The sequence below is a fragment of the Macrotis lagotis genome, chromosome X (genome assembly GCF_037893015.1).
Source record: "Macrotis lagotis isolate mMagLag1 chromosome X, bilby.v1.9.chrom.fasta, whole genome shotgun sequence".
NCBI classification, from domain to species: Eukaryota; Metazoa; Chordata; class Mammalia; order Peramelemorphia; family Peramelidae; genus Macrotis; species Macrotis lagotis.
Genome location: NC_133666.1, coordinates 175,559,130 through 175,580,021, shown reverse-complemented (window position 1 = coordinate 175,580,021; position 20,892 = coordinate 175,559,130). Strand labels below are relative to the sequence as shown.

Below are 20,892 nucleotides of genomic sequence, written 5' to 3'. Positions count from 1 at the left end.
AAAAGGGGTACCGAGTGGGCAACGTAGGCACTATCTGTGTACAGATTTAAAGGATCAGGGACTGCCTCAAAAGCCCAGATGATCGCAGCAAGCTCTACAAGTTGTGCTGAGGTGTATGGGAAGGTGAGGGAGGTGATCTTCCCATTTACGCTCACTGCAGCTTTCCCAGAAGCTGAGCCATCTGTGAAGATGAGATGGGCCTCCTTGAGGGGTGCCCTTTTAGTTATTTTGGGGAAGACTACAGGTGTTATTTGCAGGAACTGAATAAGTTTGTCAGGGGGGTAGTGATTGTCTATGACCCCCGGGAATGAGATACAGCTCACAGCCCAGTCATCATCGTTTAATAGGAGCCAATTTATTTGTGATGCTGTGTATGGGCAAATGATGCGATCAGGTTCTTTGCCAAAGAGTCTTACTGCAGCTTCTCTTCCTCCTTTAAGGAGGTCAGCGGTGAGGTGTGGGTATGATGGGAGAATTTTGGTGGGGGTGGCTGGCATGTGTATCCAGACAAGCGGATGATTTTTGCCAAAGCAGGCCAGTGGGAGAGAGATTTGTGGGAAAGAGCAAAAGCCAGAGAGGCTTTTCAGGGCTGTAATATCCTATGTGTTGGTTTTTTATGGCTTGCTCGACTAGCATCAGGGCTGAGCCGGCTTCTGGTGTCAAGGAGCATGGGGAGGTGGGCTCTGGGTCTCCCTTTAAGATGTCAAATAATGGCTTTAATTCTCTTGTTGTTAGTTTTAAATAGGGTCGGAGCCAATGGATGTCTCCTAATAATTTCTGAAAATCATTGAGGGAATTCAAATGATCAATATGAATATGGGCTTTCTGGGTCAAGATTTTGTTAGTGAAAAGTTCAAATCCAAGAAATAACTGGGGGGGTCGGGTCTGAACTTTTTCCGGGGAGATCTGGAGTCCTCTTTTTTCTAGTGCCTCTATAAGTTTCTGAGAGATCGTTACCAATTCTTTTTCCGTAGGTCCCGCAAGGAGGATATCGTCCATATGATGGATAATATAGAGTGAGGGATATTGCATCCTAAAGGGGTCAATAGTCTGGGCTACGTACTTTTGGCAGAGTGTAGGGCTATTGGTCATGCCCTGGGGTAAGACTTTCCATTGAAAGCGTGGGAATGGGCCACGGCAATTGGTGATGGGTAGGCTAAAGGCAAAGCGTTTGCAGTCAGCGGGATGGAGAGGGATTGAGAAAAAACAATCTTTGAGGTCAAAAACTACCTTGGTAAAACCTTCAGGGATGGCTACAGGCGAAGGAAGACCAGGTTGCATTGCCCCCATGGGGATCATAGTTTTATTAACCGCTCTGAGGTCATGTAAAAGTCGCCATTTACCTGAGCGTTTTCAGATGACAAAAATGGGAGTGTTCCAGGGGGACACAGAAGGTTCGATGTGTCCTGCATCTAATTGTTCCTGCACTAATCTAAAGGCTGCATCCAATTTAGCCTTAGGAAGGGGCCACTGGTCAATCCAGACGGGATGGTCATCTTTCTATGATATTTTTTCCACCTGTAGTGCAGGGGGACCAGTGGCCCTTATAAAAAATGATTTTCAAACCCTAATCCTGAGCGCCCTGTTTTTCCTGTAATTTGCAAAGGGAGCGGTTGGCCTTGCTTTTCTTTTCCAAGGCCTTGTCCAGGGAGAAATCCTTGAGCAAGCATCTGGCTGGTTACTGTAAAATTAGGGCTGAACATAATGACTCCCATTTGGGAGAGAATGTCTCTTCCCCAGAGATTAACAGGGAGGCCAGGGACTACATAGGGTCGAACAGTACCTACATTTCCTTCCTCATCTTTCCAGGGGAGCCATTGAGAACTTTGTAGGGCATTTTGAGATTGTCCTATTCCTTGTAGGTGGGTCATAGAGGGCTGAAGAGGCCAGGAGGGCGGCCAACTTTCTTTGGAGAGGACTGTGGAGTCCGCCCCAGAATCTAGTATGCCGGAAAAGATCCGGCCCTGAATGGTTAATTTAAGTGTAGGGCATTCCTGTGAAATGGTTTGAGCCCAAAAAACATCTGAAGAATGTGGGTTGGAAGCTCCCCTCCTTTGTGTAACTGTTGGATATTGGGTTTGCAGGGGGAGCGGGAGTGCTTGGGCAAGGCGTTGTCCTTTCTGAATAGTGATGGAGTTATTAAGAGCAGACGCCATTATTCTAATTTCTCCCGTATAATCATTGTCTACAAGAGAGGGGGAACGATAAGGTCACCCAAGGTGGAGGAGGTGCGGCCAATTATAAGAAAAAGGAATCCCTGGCGGGGGGGCATGGACGCCAGTGGGGATCATACTGGGACCATCCTCAGGGTTTAATATTGTACAGGAGGAGGAACACAAGTCCACCCCTGCGCTCCCTGTGGTGGCTCTGCGTAATGGTAGGTGGGCAAGCTGTTCCCCGAGGTTGCGGGTTGGGGGTTGTTTGAGGGGCCCGGGGCTGGCCCCTCTTGCTGTTTCCTGGAAACGGGACAATGGGTTGGCCTTCAGCGTTGGTGGTGGATCGACAGGTGTTGGCCCAGTGCTTTCCTTTCCTACATCTGGGGCAGAGGGTCTGTGGTTGATTAGGTCTTTGGTTAAAAACCTCCTGTGTTGGTGTTGGTAATTGGGCATTGGCGGGCAAAGTGGCCTTCCTGGCCACACCTAAAACAGGTCTTAGATTGGTCAGAGTGCTGAAGGGCTGCCCCAACAGCTAAATGAACTGCCTGCATAAGGGGGTCTATGTCTCTACAGAGTCTTATCATTTCATCTAAGGTTTTGTCTCTCCATTTTCCCCGTAAAATGGAGCGGCAAGTGGCATTGGCATTCTCGTAGGCTAAGCGTCTAACAAGCTGGTCATCAGCCGCTTCCTGCCCTAGGGTCCTCTCTGTGGCTTCCAGGAGCCTGCTTACATATTCTGAGAATTCCTCCTGGTTTCCTTGGACGATTTTATTGAGGGGTGCAAAAGGGGAGCCAGTGTTGGGAAGGGCCCGCCAGGCAGAAATGGCAGCACTAGCTGCCTGAGCAAGCAATCCAATCGGGAGACGGGACTGCCGGGTTTCACTAGCGTAATTGCCCTGCCCTGTGAGTTTTTCATAAGTTCCCTTAGAAGTTTTATAAGTAGTTGAAGCAATGGTTTGACAACGATCAAAAAAATCAGCCTTCCAGGTGAGGAACTGTCCTCGTGTAAGTACTGCCTGGATGACTCTGAGCCACTCGGAGGGGAGAAGATATCCCCCACGGGAGATGGCTTCTAGTGCGGAGAGAGTAAAGAGGGCATTAGGCCCATAGGTATTAACAGCTGTATGTAAGTCTTTCAAACTTTTGAAGTGGATTTTTCTATAATTTAGTGATTTTTGTTCCCCTAGACTATCTGCCACTTCCCTTTCATCTTCCCTGTTCCTATTGTCCTCTTCCTCTTCTCCTTCACTATGGGAAGACTCGAGGGGCTCAGCCTCTCCTGCATCGGGGTCACTATCATCTTGGTGGGATCTTGTCATGACAGGGAACGCCATCTGTTTTTTATAATTCGTGGCAGCACCTGCCTTAGAGTGTCTCTGTTTTGTTTTGCTTTCACTTCTGGTTTTCAAATTAAACTGGTTTTTTAAGAGGGGGATTTTAAGGGACCTTTGTAATGAATCCTATAGGGCAGACAACTCACCGGAGAGCTGCTCATATTGCGTTTGGAGGTCTAAAACCTCACGGAGTTCTTTTACTTGTGTGGATAGTTGCTCCCGTGCCTTATTGAGTGTGGTCATATTAGGCCCCAGGAGCAGGAAGGCAGGGGCAGTTAGGTATGGAGCGGGAGCAGAGGCTAGGGGCCAGTCTGGGTTTATATCTAGGGGCCTCTTCCTCAAGTTCTGCCTCATCGGCTGGGTCTAGAGGCTCTGAATCTGGGTCCGTTTCTGCACTGGACCGGAGATTCTTATTTCTTGTAAACACTGGGCAGGTTATGGGCTCCTCTGCTGGTGTTATCTCAGAAGGGAGAGGAGGATAGAGGGATTTGCTTGGGGGGATTTCAATAGCTGCTGAGGGAGATCTAGCTGGAGTTTTAGGGGGTTTCGCTTCCTCTTCTTTCAAAGACTTTATAGAGGCTGTACGCGAAAGAGGGCGAAGGCAGGACTCCGCAACTGAAAGAAGCTGTTGTTTTGTGGGGTCCCCGGTGGCGCTTTCCACTATGTCTCTTATAAGACCCCAGTAAGAAAGGGCTGAAACAGGGACGGCATCGGGTCCTTCTATTTTCAATTTCTGATTAAGATCTCTTCCTACTTTCTGCCATTTGCCTGGGTGGATCTCAGGTCCCGTTACCAGAAACCACAGGCATACTTCATCTATAAAAAGGAAGAATCTAACAAGATCCTTTTTCTTTACTTTAACTCCCCTGTCCTTAAGTGCCAGTTTGAGGTCCCGTATAAAGACCTGTTCTTTAGACAGCTTGGAACCCATGAGAAAAGAATGAGGCAGACGTCACTTACCTGTTTGTGGGGCTCTCCAGAGCGATCAGAGGGGGTCGCGACGATTCTTCTTCACCGGGTCTGCCTGGGAGAGTCGGTGCCTCGAGCCCCACGTTGGGCGCCATGTGCCCCGACCCGCGGGACAGCAAAGTGGGGTGTCGAGGAGGACCCAGCCTGAAAAGGAATGGGTGAGAATAAGGAGAGTGAGACTCAAGGATGGTGGATAAGGTCTGAATTTATTTGAAAAAAGTACATGCTTATATACTGTAGAGAAGGAACAAGGGGGTTAGCTTAGGGGTGGAGTTGGTATGCCTTGACCTGAGAGAAGGGAAAGTCTGCGGTCAGTTTGTTCTTGATAACGGAGGGTGAGGCCTCTTTCCTGGGATTTGTTTGTTCCTTTATCTTGGCCCTTGGTATGCTTGGAATTTATTTGCTAGTTTTATCTTATCTTAGTTTCTGACATGGGGCTTCTTGGCTCCTGGTATGTCTGGAATTTGTTTTGCTCCTTTCATCTTATCTTATGGGGCTTCTTGGCCCCTGGCAGAGTTGGTTTCCAAGTTCTTTTTAATTCTTCCATGCTAAATAAACTGTCTTAAGATTTAGTGTCATTTGTTAAAAATAGTAGCTTTTTTCTTACAAATAGCCTAAATGATTTCATATTGCATGCTTTAACTCAGATCATGCATTAGAAACTTCTGTGAACTTATGTAGCACACACATTCTACTCGACTCTCTCTCAAAAGATTTGATATTATTTCTGTTAGGGTCCGAGAATTCCCCAATCTCTGAACAGAGATGCTGGACACGATGGAGATACAATAGCAAGGGTTTATTAAACTAGCTAGAGCTAGGGTTCCATCCTAGGGCAGGGCTAGGATCCTGGAATCCCAAGTAAAGCGAGGAGAGTCCTTATATATATGGTTTAGTAGGGGCGTTCCAAGCATCTGCTGGTTGTCTTGCAATGGTGCGGCATGTTCTCATTGGATGCCAGTCCTCGAGGGGGTTCTTCTGTTGCATGGTCTGAGAAATGAACTGGCAGAAACTTAGGAGTGAAATTTAAGCAAGAGGTTGGAATTTAGGCAAGAGTTCATAGGTTTCGACACTCAGGGTCTTACACGAATCTAGGCAAGAGTTCATAGGTTTTGACACTCAGGGTCTTACATTTCCATGCTAACAGACCCTGTGAAACAATACCATGAAAGATGAATGACTGAAATCACTTTAGATCTAGGCTAGAGACCTAGAGATATTATACTAAATACTACCAAGTCATTTTCCTGCTCTGAAGCCTAGTTCCTCATCTGCAAAATGAGAGGGTTGGAATATATAATAATCGTAATTTGCATTTACTTGGTACTGTAAGGTTTGCAAAACACCTTCCTTCCAACAACTCTGAAGTAGATGTATATTTTTATCCCTAATTATAAAAACAAGGAGACAACCTATGATAATAATTATCTTTCATATTTATATAGTCATTTAAGATGTGAAAAATACACTATGTACATTATCTCACATTGATCCTCACAACTCTGTGAGATTGGGGCAATGAAAATAGTTACTGTTTTACAGATGAGGAAACTGAAGCACATAGGTATTAAATGATTTACGCATGATTTTATAGCTGGTAAATGTCAGAGACAGAATACAAAGTCAAGTCTCTCCTGATTCCAAATTTTGTTTATTTCTAACCATCCTCTCCTGCTCCAAATCTATTTGCATCCCAGGAAGGATTTACCAAAGAGAAAGTCATTTGAATTTTTGATGTAAAATAGTCATATTTCTCCCTATTTTTCTAGCAGTAAATTTTTCAGGATAATCTTGGAGCAGGAAATGCTAAACTGCCTAGGCTGCATATAAGGTCATTATAATTTATTCTTTTTCATTCCTACTCACAGTGCAGTTTTTTTCCTGGTCAATAATGGTTTTCTTTAATTGAACTTTGATTTCCATGATTTTTTTGGGGAGATATAATTTTGAGGATCACAAAAATGTTCACTGTCATCTCAGTGGAAGGAATGAATCATAAAAATCATAAAAAGCTAATTGGTGAAAATGTCATGGAGGGCAAGAAATGAAAGAAAAGGACCAGCATTTTGTTTCTTCTCTTCATAATTGTGTCAGAGCACTGTGGGTCAGGGAACTTTGCTCTAACAACTCACTAAGAATTTAGGATGAAGATGACTTTTTTCCCTATGACCTTGAAACTTAACCTTTTATAACTTCCACCCCCTTCTGCTAGCATATTCTATTAGGCTTATCCATTTGACATATACCAAGGCTTATGGTGTGAGGATTTTGGATAAGGCAAATTATATAAATACACAGAAATATGCTGGTAAATGTTTAATAATCAGTTCTCCAAAAAAAGGTTATACCATATATTTTCAAGTTTAATCTATATCTTTCTCCCTTTCTTAAACCTACATAATCAACAAAATAATAAATCAAGCTCTGATTTATAATAATTCCTATTTTCAAAATCTCAATGCTCACAGTGAAAACTGTACAGTAAACTCTCTAACCAGCCACAGCACAAGATGGTGCCTATAGATGAAGCCTATTTTGTTTCAAAGTGGTTCACCTCCAAAGATTTCTCTGGTTCTGAATTATTCTGACTCTAGTCCCATTCCTTGTACTTTGAGATGTCTGTGATCTCTTGCTAATTCTATTTTGCTTTTGATCCCAGGCCAGAGACCTCTTTCAAAGTTTTCCTGCTTTTTGAAGAAAATAAACCCTTTCAATATGATTCTCCAGGTTCATTTCTTAACAGGCAGATCACAAATGGTTTCCTGGCCCTGGACCCTGTGAATTTAGTTTCTGGACAACTCCTTTCCAGGAAGTCACTCTCACTCTTGTCCTCTCTTCCCTTCTTTTTTAAAAAATTGTTCTGGGCAAATTTGGATGGAGATAGAATTTGTTTTCTGTAACTCCAATCTCGCCTTTCTGAATCATCTTCCCCTGCCCATACTTTTCTGTCCTACAAGAGTAACGTTCATCCACTTCAAATTTGCTCTCAGAAAAGAACATATTCATTATTTACAACTTATTCTGAACATATATTATCCTTTTCTGAGGGTATTTGTGCCTTACAGTGTGTATAGAATAGAACTGAAGGCTTTGTTCCATTTCTTCCATTTAGGCAAATGGTGAAAATCCATTTTTTTGGAGGGAAAGAGGGAAGTTTAGGGTATCTGGGTGGCAAAATAGATAGACCATTGGGATTGGAATCAGGAAGACTCATCTTTATGGGTTCAAATCCAACCTCAGATACTCACTAGCTGTGTGAATTGTGCAAGTCACTTAACCTTGTTTGCTTCAGTTTCCCCATCTGTAAAATGAGCTGGAAAAAAAATAACAAATCACTGCCCCAAAACTCCCCAAACATGACTGAAACAACTGAATAACAACAAAGGTCCATTCATCTTCCAGAATCTCATATCTTTTTCTCTAGTCACACATGCACACCTGAATTCAACCTCTTTCTTTTCAACCATTGCCAGCTATTAGCAGTCCTTTCTTTTTTTCCTTCCCCATCACTTATTATATATTAGCATAAATGATCCCTATTCATTTACTTAGACTCCAGAAGCAATAATCTACATTACTGGAAATACAGAAGATTGAAAATACACATACACACAAATTCCAGAAAGTTTATTGATCATAATAATGATTACTCATGTTTTGGATTCTTGTACAAAAATGATGTCTGAGATTTCAGCCTACCTAAAAACTTTAATTTTCTGAAAAAAGGGTCTAGAAAAATTCATTGTATAGGGAGCCAGTCTCTCTTACCATCCCAGAAATAGACAAGAGTCTTGCTCTGCTTAGACAAAGGGAATAATGACATCCCCCAGACAATCAGTGTTCTCTTTGTTTTGAGGATGGGGGGGGATTTCCTCCTATTCCCTCTGACTACTTCACATGCAGCCCTTAAAATGAGCTTTCAAAAACCTTGGAATGTCTAAGTGTTTGCTGAGGCCCTAGGGAATAGCTGAACAGTTAGTAAAGAGCAGCTTAGGAAGCCTATTTTGCTAAGAGCATCTTTTGTGCTGAGAATGCAAATGGCTGCCCATAATGCCTTTAATGGACAATTTCCCCATTCCGAGTTTGATGGAGTGAATTGGGAAACAAAGGTTCTGATTTCTCAGATATTCTTTCCATTGTTTCTAATAGTCTCAAGGGTGGGGGAAAGGTTTTCAATGTACATAGATAGGGCTTTGGGACATCTTTGCAGGGAGTCAGCTTTGAGATTGAACAGGCTTAGTGTTTTGTTCTGAGAAAAATTTAGGACAGACAGCTGCCACTGGAAACCAACTTCAAGACCTTAGCCTAGCTATCTGCCATCCCAGCAACCTGGTTTCTTCTACTATTATCCAGGCAAATTTACTATTAATTTATCATCCTTTACTTCTTATAGACTTTACTTATGTTCATCTTGTTTCAGATTATAAACTCTAAATAATTAATTGTCAATCCATACATTCACATAGAATACATAGATGTGAAAATCATTTCATGTTTTAAGCACAATAGGAGAGTAGGTTATTTACAAGAACCTGGCTAATGATTCTTTTTTATAGTGTGAATAATCTTCTAATTTACCATTTTATAAAGCTTATTTTCATGTACCGGGTTTTCATAAATTGGGGATTTGGAGTCTCAATATCTGCTTGTCCAGTGTTGAATTTATGAAAGTACTCTGGTTTGGGCTGTCATATTAAAGAATTAATTTATTCCCCTAGGTCTGGGCTATATAACTCCCAGACTAGTAAAAAAAAAGAGAAGAACATCTACCTTTGGGTCCTATGTAAAGAGTAAAAATGTACAATGGCATCTTCCCATTGATTATCATGAAGGATGGATTCTTAGGGAAGACTCTTCCCCCTCAATACACTAAAAACTGAAGAGAAAAAGCTCCAACACTTTCTGGCTCTCTTTATCTTTGTCTTCCTCTCTCTCTCTCTCTCTCTCTCTCTCTCTTCATCTGTATCTCCCTCTCTTTTGAGTTCTGCCAATTCTCCCCTGTACTTCCTTTCCTAACAATGTGCATTCCTAATTTATTCATTTATTCATTCATTTGTAAATATTTATTAAGTACATCCATCTGTGCCAAGTCCTGGATAGATAATAGATCCTTGCCCTCTAAAAGCCTACAGTCTAGTTAGTTTGGGTTATAGGACATGTATATAGACAAATGTAATCTAAATTAGAATGACAACTGTGTTAGAGTAGAACAAAGTGCTATGAAATTAGGTGAAGGAGAGTCTAGCAGGAAGGTTCCAAAAAAAGATTTTCACAATGGATATGACATTTGATCTGGGTTTTAAAGAATAGACAGGATGCTAATGGTTAATAAGGAGGATATACCAAGTGCAGGAAGTAGTAAATAAAGGCAAGAGGAATTGGAAAACTGGAAAGTGAAGAGTACCTTGTGGACAAGTAATGAAAGGTATTAAATGTTAGGCTAAGAAATTTGGTTTTTATTTTGTAGGTGATGAGGAGCAATTGAAAACTTTTGAATACTAGAAAAATCTGATCAGAATGAAAGTTAGGAAGATAATTTGGTAGTAGTGTGAAAGTTAGATTAGAAAGGAGAAATACCGAGAGGGAGCCTATGTAATAGGACATTGGAAAGCTATTGGATCTGTTAGAGAGGACACAGATTCAAATTTTGCCTCTGACATGTACTTTCTATGTGATGTATTATAGAAATAGAATGGCAACTGCATAAGAAAAGTACACAGTACTCCTTCATCTCTCTGGGCCTCAGCTTACAAATCTATAAAATGGAGAATTTGATTAAGTGGCCTAAGATCATTTCCCACTTTAGATCTTTGATTCTGCAACAACCACTAAAGAGTATAATCTGAGGTCCATAAACTGGAGCCTGAGAACCAGATCCCTCTATCTACCTGTTTTGGTGTGGCTCTTGAGTTAACCAAGGTTTTGACATTTTTATTCAGTCCCCCACTCATCACTAGTTAAGAAAAAACATTCTTGGCACTCCAGTATGATCGTACAAAAACAGACAACCCAGCCATTTGTCTCTCAGATAAGTAATTTCCCAGTTCCTGGAGATGAAAGTGTATGGAGTCTATGATGGATGGAAGAGATATTATAAAATAAAAGTCAATAGGATTCAATGACAGATTAGTCTTTTTTTGGGGGGGGTTCTTTAGGTTTTTGCTAGGCAATGGGGTTAAGTGGACAGATTAGTCTTAATGCTTCTTCTATGTAGTTTTCTCTAATAATCAAACTTAATCATTCCTGCTGTGTTATATTCTCTAGCCTTGTTCTCAGTGGAAAACATTTTATAATTATTTTTGTTACAGTCTTCTGGATTTACTGGTTGTTGCCTTACAACTTGTCCTGAATTCCATAAGCCTAGCCCTGACCTGGAGTACCTTGAATCCACTCCAGTGTACCCTGGCCTTGCCCCTGGATAACTGCAAAGGAGCCACTGTATCAATAGCATCTGTACTTGTATTCTCTTAGTTTAATCAGCTTAGTATTTACTCACAATCATCCTAGGTCTTTCCCTTTCCTTCCCCCTACTCTACATCTAACCAGTTGCTAAATCATAGGTAGGTTCCACCATCTCAGAGCTGATAAAAACATAGGACTTAGAGTAGGAAAACCTGAATTCAAATGTCACTATTCAGTCTAATTATCTAGGCAAAAAGACACTGTACCTCTCAGAGCCTCAGTTTCTTCATTTGTAAAATGGAAATAATATGACTTCTTCAGTGAATTATTGTAAGAATCACAGGAGATAATTTTTGCAGTGCATAGTACAGAATATCTGATTTTTAACCCAAACTCCTTCCTCTCTACTCAAATAATCAGTCCTAGTCCTGTACTTCAGGCTATCCTCCTCTCTTATCTAAACTCTTCAGGACCCCATTATGAGGTTTCCTCAGCAAATTTACTAGGTGGCACAGTGAATAGAGCATTGGTCTTGGAGTCAGGAGGAAAAGGAGGAACACTTGACACTTCCTAGCTGTGTGACCTTGGGCAAGTCATTTAACCCTGACACTCTCACATCCAGGGCCATCTCCAGGCATCCTGATTCATAACTGACCACTGGATCCAGATGACTCTGGAGGAGAGAGTGAAGTACAGCACTCAAATACAATTCATGTGCTTATCATGGCAACACCTCCCTGTTGTCATGGTCTTCTTTGAGAATGAAGGACAAGTATTATTATCATTGCTAGAATAGTTTATCATTTCCTTTTCAGTAGATTGCGGTAAACAGAGATTTAGTGCCCAGTATCACTCTGTAGCGGCTGGCTACTTGAGTTCAGTTCTGCCCATGAGGAATCATTATTCACACTCGGGAAAGCAAGGGTAGAAAGAGAATAAAATTTTATTAAAAGAAGCTTAGAGACCCTGGCTCCCAACAACAGTACATAAGAAAAATGTAGGTAAAGAAAGTCAGAGACAAAAGGACAGTCAAGCAGAGTTTGACTGGACCAACAAGTCAGAGAAGACTGGGGCCCTGAGTGGAGTCCAACCCAGGTTTTTATAGGCTTAGCCTTATCTTGAGAGCAAAAGGTAGATTTCCTTGCCCTTTACTGGACCAGGAATTAGGCAGAAGGTAGCAGCCTAAAGAGATCAGGATACAATTTTATTTTTAAACAATGAATCAATGGTTGTAGATTTACATCAAGAATGGGAATCTCCACCGAATTTGACAAGACTTAAGAAAATCTTTAAGATTATAAATTTTGTTTCTCTTACATTCATGATTCTCTACTTCTAGTCCATTTACATCTCAAGAGTAGATAGTATCATAATTCTCTACAACCTTTCTCTGCATCAACACAGCTAGTGTCTTATACCATATTTGAACATGGATATTCCTAACTCTAGGTCCAGCACCCTTATCCATGCATCACTTAGTTGCCTATTATTTTTTAAAATGTTAACTCACATTAGATAGTACCTAACTAGTGCTTGGCATAGGCTAAGCACTTTATAAGCATTATTTAATCCTCACAACAGATATGTTTCCATATCTCTGCTCAAGTCTCATCTTTTGTTAGAGGACTTTCCTAGTCTCCCTCAATGCCAGTGCCTTCCTCTGAGGTTACCTCTGTCAACCAGGTTCAACTGGCCTTAAACCTGTGGATGGCTGGACCTGAACAGACCAAGCAAGAGATAGGAGATTCAGGAATCAAACAGAAGTTTAATTTCAAGGTGAAGGAAATGGTTTGCTAGCAAGAACACACATGCCAGGGTGCTATCCCTAGTGGGGTATACCCTACGCAGTGTAGGGAGATTTCAATATTAATACCAATGGATGCTCAAGGTAACAGCAACAACATCACAGGTTTGATTCATAGCAGGGCTTCACAAGCAGAAACTGTCTGAGCTTGTACAAGCTCAGAGAACATCTGATGCTGGTCAAAGAGATAAAATAATTATGTGATTTTACCAGAAGATGAAATCATCCAAAGGATGAGTGCAAAAAATTGTTGTCATGGCAAACTCAAGGCACAGCCTGTTTGTTGGAACCTTTGCTCTGGAAAACAGTCTTAATATCTTTGCAACTCTAATTTACCTTGAATAGATATTGTAGTATATGATTCTAGTTGTTTGTATGTTGTGTCCTCTGCTAAAATATGAGTTTCTGGAGTTCAGGGACTGCATTTATTTTTCTTTGTTTACCCATCACTTAGCCCAGTATGTGAGGCATAGTGAGTGTTTGATGCTATAAAGTCTATGGGACAACTACAGTCAATGTAATCTGGGAAGATAGGTCAGAGTCAGACAATGAATGACTTGAAATGCCAAACAGGAATTTATGTATTTTATCTTTATATATTTATTATCTTGGAAGCAGTAGGGGGTCGTTATATCTTCTTAACTCATGTGCTGAAATAGTCAGCCCTGTGCTTTACATAGCCTCTACTATTTGCCAAGTCATCACAACACTTTGTACTGTTATTTCATTTAATCCTCACAACAACCTTGGGAGGTAGATACTACTATTATCCCCATTTCACAGTTAAAGAAACAGGCAAACAAATTAAGTGACTTGCCCAAGGTTACACAGCTAGTTAATCATGTGGGACTGGATTTGAACTGAGGTTTTCTTGTCTTTAAGCCCAGAATTCTTTTTTTTTCTTTGTTTAGTTTTTTGGCAAGACAATGGGGTTGTGTGACTTGCCCAAGGCCACACAGCTAGGTAATTATTAAGTGTCTGAGGTTGGCTTTGAACTCAGGTCCTCCTGACTCCAGGTGGGTGCTCTATCCACTGCACCACCTAGCTGCCCCCCCCCACCAATTTCTTTCCATTGCTCATTTGTTGCCTCTTTGAATTACTAGGTGACTGTATATCTATCTTCATTTGTAATAATATATATGTATGTATATATATCTACACATATATGTATGTACACACATCTATAAAACTTTTCTATAAGAAATGATGAATTCAATGATTTTAGAAATGCATGGAAAGATCTCCACAAAATAATGAAGAATAAAATAAGCAGAACCAGGAGAATACAGTTTACAATAACAGCAATATTGTTTTAAGAACAGATTTGAGATTTATTATTATAAATACCCAAATTAACCTCAAAGATTCTATGAAAGAAGATTCTGTTTGAAATCAGAAAAAGAATGTTATTGTGGATTAGGAAATGATGAGTGAGTTGATTTAGAAAAAACATGAAAAGACTTGGACTTAGGAAGGAAGATAACATATACCTTCAGAGAAACAGATGATAGGAGAAAATAAGCATAGTTTGGTCTTATATATGTGAATGAATATTTTTATAGATAGGCCATGTTGTTTGAATGCCAAATGTACATGCCAAAAAGATTGTATGTTCTAGTTATTTGCATATTTTGTCCTCATTAGAAGATGAGTTCCTTGAGGTCAGGGACTGAATCTGCTTTTCTTTGTGTGTTCAGTTCTTAGTCCAGTTTGTGGGGCATAGTTAATGCTTGTTGACATAAATTGTTGACATAAAGGAGACTAATGTCAATTTAAGCTGGAAGGATGAACAGCCAGATTGCATATTTACATTTTTATTATCCCTTGAAGCAGTGGGGAACCATTGAATATTCTTAAGTTATGAACTGAATCAGCCCTGTGCTTTAGGAATACCAATTTGATAATACAAGAAGGATGAATTGTAAAGGAGACAACATACTATTGCAGGCTTAAACTCTAGGGAAGTTAAATGGAGAAATGGACCACAACTATCTGGCCTCAGACTTAAAAGCTGTATGATCCTGAACAAGTCACTTTATCTGTCTATCAGGCAAACATCCAAAAAGGACTCTTGTTCTAACAACTACCTCTTCCAACCTCACCACATTCACATAGCAAATCCTTTGATTACTTCCTGCCGCTACTAAATAGATTCAGGGAAAGAAACATAAACAATAGCCCTGGCAACTGTCCACAGAAGGGCAAGAACGTGGGTAGGAAAGCAGAACTCTCATTTTCACAAGCTTCAAGTTTTATGCAAAAATAAGTTTCCAGAAAAGTTAATTGCATTGAGGAGACTCAGAACAGAGTGTGTGTGTGTGTGGGGGGAAGTATATACACAATTGCCAAAGCAGATAATTTGACTATTTGTATAGGGACACATGATTATCTCCTCCCTGTCTAATGTTCTGTAGCCATGTGTTTTTTTTTTTTAGGTTTTTTGCAAGACAAATGGGGTTAAGTGACTTGTCCAAGGCCACACAACTAGGTAATTATTAAGTGTCTGAGGCCGTTTTTGAACTGAGGTACTCCTGACTCCAAGACCCATGCTCTATCCACTGCACCACCTAGCCACCTCCAAATTAATGTTCTTAAAGCCGCCCCTGTAGCCATGCTTTGAGCATAGAAATTTGCAAAATCAACCAGAACAGTTTTGTCCCCCAATACAATAGAGTTTTTTTAAAACCAACCTTATAAAGTCGTTTAGTTTCTTCTAGATGATATTATTCTGTGTCTCAATTTCCTCACCTGTGAAATGGAGGGATTTGGCTTTATGATCCCTGAGATCTCTTCCAGAACTAAATCTACAATCTATATTTCTGCAAGCAAGGTAGGTGCCAACAGAAGGTTTGTTGGGACTGTTTGCAAAAGTCCAGTATTAAGGTATACACAGTTGGTATACATAACCAGAAGTACAGAAACTCATGCTTGCTGAAAAAAAAAGCAGTAATTAACATAAAATGGAAATTAATTAATGAAATACTAATTATTTCTTATAAACAGAGTTAATGCAAGATATAATACAGAGCAAGATTTAAAGGAATTTAACCACCTACATTTTATATACTTAAATCTTTGTCATTAACTTAATTGCTATGAATTGTTATTTAACAAAATCTTGGTTTCAATTTTTACCCCCACGGAAACATTTGTTTTCACTCACAGGTGCTTTTAAATATTGGCTCCTGCAATGCCTAGGAACTTTTGATGCAGCTTAGGCATTAAAAGTCTTCACAGTCTTTCATTCAGCTGGCTACATTAATTGAGAATTGTTGCTAGGATGACTTCCTCTCTCAAATCTTTAACCCTCACTAATTGGTTAGGCTCTCTCCTATAAGAGAAATGCCTTGATAATCACATGAGAGACTTCCTTCTATACTTCCTATTTTACTTGAGTGTCTTTCTTTCAGTTCTTAAGTAGAAAAGAAAGATGATGTCATTTTCTTTCCTTTTCTGTGCATTGTTCAACACTATGAATGATTTCCTTCTAATCATAAATTGCTAACCAAATTCCTTTACTGGATCAATTATCATCTCATCTTTTGAGAGGAAAGAAATGATATTAAATTAATACTGAACCACTCTTTGATAAGCTTTGTAGTTTTAACATCTGCTCAGGCAGGTCAGCTTGATTTTTAAATGAGCTAAGTACCCCTTCCCACCTCTAATGTTTTACTCTGCTCTAAACATTTAAAATATATTTTAAAGATTCAGATAAATTTTAAAATAATGGTCAGAAATTTCCTCATTCCAAAAGCCCACGTGATTTATAGAAATACATCACCCTTGTTCCTTGCCATTCCAAAATGAAGCTATTAAAAATGTTTATGTGAGTAGAGTGGGAAAGAGATATATGTATGAACAATATAAATTTTTAAAAAATAAAATGTATATTAAGATTTGTTTTTGATTTGAAGTTCATCTACCATTTTCATTTAGGCTTTTTTTTTGCAAGTTTCTTCTTAGATTCATATGTCCAATCCAATCCTAAAAGTATTTATAACCTGTTATGTGACCCAATGGATACAACACTGGGATTAGAATAAGGAAGACTTATCTTCATGGGTTTCAAATTCAGCCTCAGATATCTACTAGCTATGTGACCTGAGCAAATCACATAGCTGATTACTTCAGTTTCCTCATCTGTAAAAGGAATTGGAGAAGGAAATGGCATACCATTATCTTTGCTGAGAAAATTCTCAAAAAGGGTTATTGAGAGTTAGACATAATTGGGGCAGCTAGGTGGTGCAGTGGATAGAGCATGGGTCTTGGAGTCAGGAGTACCTGAGTTCAAATCTGGACTCAGACACTTAACAATTACCTGGCAGTGTGGCCTTGGGCAAGCCACTTACCCCACTGCCTTGCAAAAAAAAGAGTTAGACATGATTGAAAAAAAAATGACTAAACAACAACAGCCCATGCAAGACACTGCGAATAATAGTGTTGGAACCACAAAGACAAAACTGGAAATACTCTTGCCCTGAAGGAATTTATATTCTTCTGAAGGATGTAACAGGCACATGCACTTGAGGAAGAGAAAGGCTTAAATCTGGAGAGAGCTATAGCAAAATTTTAAGAGATAGAAGTACTCTCTATGGCTACCCTCACATAAGTAAACAAAGAAAATCATTAGATAAATCCAGTTACAGAATTTTTGCATTTTTCCAATCAAAAGCATGTTTTGATTGGTAGCTAGATTTGTACAATTGAAAAATTTGGAGGCAAAGAACCTTAGAATGAATCTTGGTTTGGCCTCTTACTACATCTGTGACATTGCCCAATTCTTTTACTATCCATGGGGTTCAATTTCTTTATCTGTAAAATTAGGAAACTGGACTAGATAATCTCTAAGATCCCTTCCATCTCTAAATCTATGACCCTATGAATATCAGTATTTCAGGACTTCAATTTTGCCATTTTATGATGAGTTAGCTCATGGGTCCCAGTCTCAAAGTCACATGGGAGAAACAAATGTAACATTCTGTTTATGAGATCCAGGTGACAGAGGCTTCTTTTTGTTTTTTTTTTCTGGGTTTCTGTCTACATTTATTTCTCTGTCTGTTTCTGTGATTGCCTGCCTGTCTCTCTGTTTTCTTTTCTAGGGAGACACTAACTAGATAAATAATTTTATTATCTCTTTAAGGGCTCCATCACCACAGTTCTTTAAGATGTTGATTTGTTTTGTCGGGATCAGTAGACCTAGTACACCCTAAACTCTTTGGCTGCCTTCCTACTCAATCATCCCCTTCTCCCTAAATGGAGATTTGCTCCAGAAGCAAATCTGTCTACAGGCTCTCTCCACCAAGTTTCTTTAAATTGCTCAGGGATCCCTATTTGAATAACATTCCTGCTCACTCAACAATACACTGACATATCTCACTCACATTTACACATGACACTAACACTTAGTGTTAGTAGACACTACTTGCATATACTTGAGTAAAATAATTGTCTTCTGCTTCCACACATTCACTCATGCTATATTCTTTCACAAATAGGAGCCCAGATTCCACATGATGATGGTGATGATGATGAAGATAATAGCTATCATTTATGTAGTACTTTTATTTTATAAAGTATTGTAGATCATTTGATCACCTATATTATCAATTATTACCACCAGGAAAATATCCTGTTAATCACTTAGTGCTTTTCATATATTGATGCCTGCTTTGTTGCTTCTATCTTCCATGCCTCAACTATCTGTCTGACTTTGGAAATCTCCTCAGCCTAAGCCTCCTTAGTCTTAAACAAGGTCATTGTAGTGATGGCTAAAATTGTGTAACTGCAAAGTCCTGCATTTTTTCTATTAAACCAAGATGTTTCTATTGATAATCTCATTTTTTTAAACTCCTCTAGCTAGCAAAACATGGACTAAACATTGTGATGATAAGCAGGACTCTTGAAAAACTCCAGGAAGTTGCAAAAGGAATTGGTAAGTGATTCCTAGTAATGAAAAGAACTGTTTGATGATTGTAGAACAAGTCTGCTCTTCCTATCTGCATTCAGTTTGTTACCTGAAAAGGTAGACTTGATATCTTTTCTCTAGAGCAAAAGTCTCAAAAATGATTGAATCTTATTCCTCCCTTCCTCCATCTTCCCTTTCTGTCCCCCCCCCCCCAGCTGCCTACCCATAGTCTTGGCTGGTAAAGTATCCTAATGTTATTCTCTGCTTAGAAATAAGAAGTGAATAAAAAATATTGATGATGTCAAGATTTGAGGAATCCTTATATCTCTCCCATATCACTAAAAGATAAATTAACAAGGTATGCCTCTATGATAAAAGCATTAAAACTTTCCATTGAAATTCTTCATATCAATTTGAGAACAAAGAGATCAAGTGGTCATTATTTTACATAGGAATATTGTATGTACTCTTATGCAACCATGAAAATTGTATGCATACCCACTTTATTCTCTACCATTTTAGGTAGTCTATTTGAGATTCAAAAAAAACAGTGGATTCAAAAATCTTCCCCAGCAGAGATGGGAATATAAGTACCCAAAGGCCAAAATTAGGAAACTGAAATTACCTGTCTTCTGAATCTTTTTATTTCATTCAAATGAAACTATGAATGGTTTTGCCATCCAAGGAGGGTAATAGGCTTGCATTGAGGGCATAGCACCCCAGTATTGAAACTATTTATATATGGTTTCAATTACAAATGTGCTAGTGACTGACTACCCTACAACATTTCTTGTTCTTTTTTAAAAGCTTTTTTTTTAAATTTATTTAAGGCAATGGGATTTTTAGGTGACTTACCCAAGCTTGCATCACTAGGCAATTATTAAATGGTCTGAGGTTGGATTTGAACTCAGGTCCTCCTGACTTCAGGGCCAGTCTTTTATCCATAGCACCACCTAGCTGCTCCCTACAACATTTCTTAAGACCATGGTTGCAATCATTCATTGGATCATTAAATTAAAGTGCTTTGTAGTATGACATTCAATGGAGAATATACTTGGGTCACATACTCCATCTAATCAGTTTAATTTAAATTACAAAATCAGTCCATCGGATTCAGTTGACTAAGGCTCCCTACATATGGTGTAATAATAACTGCTACAAAATCCAAAAGGTGGAGAGAACAGTGCCCAAAGGCAGAGTCCTGTGTCAGCTGAAGAAGACTGAGTTATGGCTTTCTCCATAGGAAACAATAAAGTTTGAAGCTGTGTCTGATGATATTCTTTCCTTGTAACAGAATTCTGAAGAGTAGAGTACTTAGCATATCATCTGTCAGATAGTAGGTACATAATAAATGCTTATTGATTGATGACTTAAATGACCCTGGAAGAGAAAATGAGGCTGACAAGTTTGCATTCATTCTGTCTCATTTAAATCCAGTTCACTTGCAAGTGTGACGTCATTCCATGATGTCATTGGATTACATCAAAAACAAAAAACCTCATTGACTGATTATCATTTTGCTTAGCTAAACTATTTGTAATATTTTTTACATTAACAATGCACGTATATGTGTATATATAATCATATTTCCATGAATCATGAACCATAGGCAGCTTTGCCCGTAGGACAATAATATGACTCGGAGATAGAATGTGTATAAGGACACAGGTTAGTGGCACCATAGTAACTGATCATAGGAACTATAGCACATTCTCCATAATAGGTCTTGACCAAGTTATCTACAATAGTTTATTTTATGTACTAATGGAATTTTTGTTTTTATGTCTTAATAAAGAAAAAGTTCCACTATAGATTCCTGTGGTGGAGTTCTCCTAAATGTTTTCATTAGGAATTATTTGAAAAGAAATGGGGGTTCCATATTACCACAGAAGAGAGTCAGGGAGTTCTTTCTTAAACTTTTTACTCTCATCTTTGCAGAACAGACAACAGGTGCTCAGGTAAAGATAATACAAGCAGACTTTACCAAAGCTGATATATATGAGAACATCAAAGAGAACCTTCAAGGATTAGAAATTGGAATTTTAGGTAAGTTAATTAGGAAATGCAAAATTTGCATTGATGACCATGGAAGTTTGCCTTAATAATTATCTGACCAATGTATTTACTTACTAAATACATGCATAGCTACATTTTAAATTGTACTCAATTTTTAATTTTAATTTTAATTTAATGGAAGAGAACAATGACTTCAATAATCTGACTAATAGTTTACATTTATTTAAGTGTTCTTCACAAAGTTTTTCCGTGCATTATTTAATTTGGTTCTTACAATAACTCTATGAGAAGCCATTTTACAGA

General features: G+C 39.1%; 1 protein-coding gene across 2 annotated transcripts in view; it reads left to right on the top strand.

Moving 5' to 3' along the window:
* HSD17B3 (hydroxysteroid 17-beta dehydrogenase 3) overlaps positions 1–20,892 on the top strand; it is a 67,506-nt gene that overhangs the window by 20,456 nt on the left and 26,158 nt on the right. For both annotated transcript variants that reach the window (XM_074201714.1, XM_074201713.1), the window contains exons 3-4: positions 18,525–18,600; positions 20,512–20,619. In XM_074201714.1, coding sequence (XP_074057815.1) covers positions 18,525–18,600; positions 20,512–20,619 — 184 coding nt within the window. The remainder of the gene's footprint in view (positions 1–18,524; positions 18,601–20,511; positions 20,620–20,892) is intronic.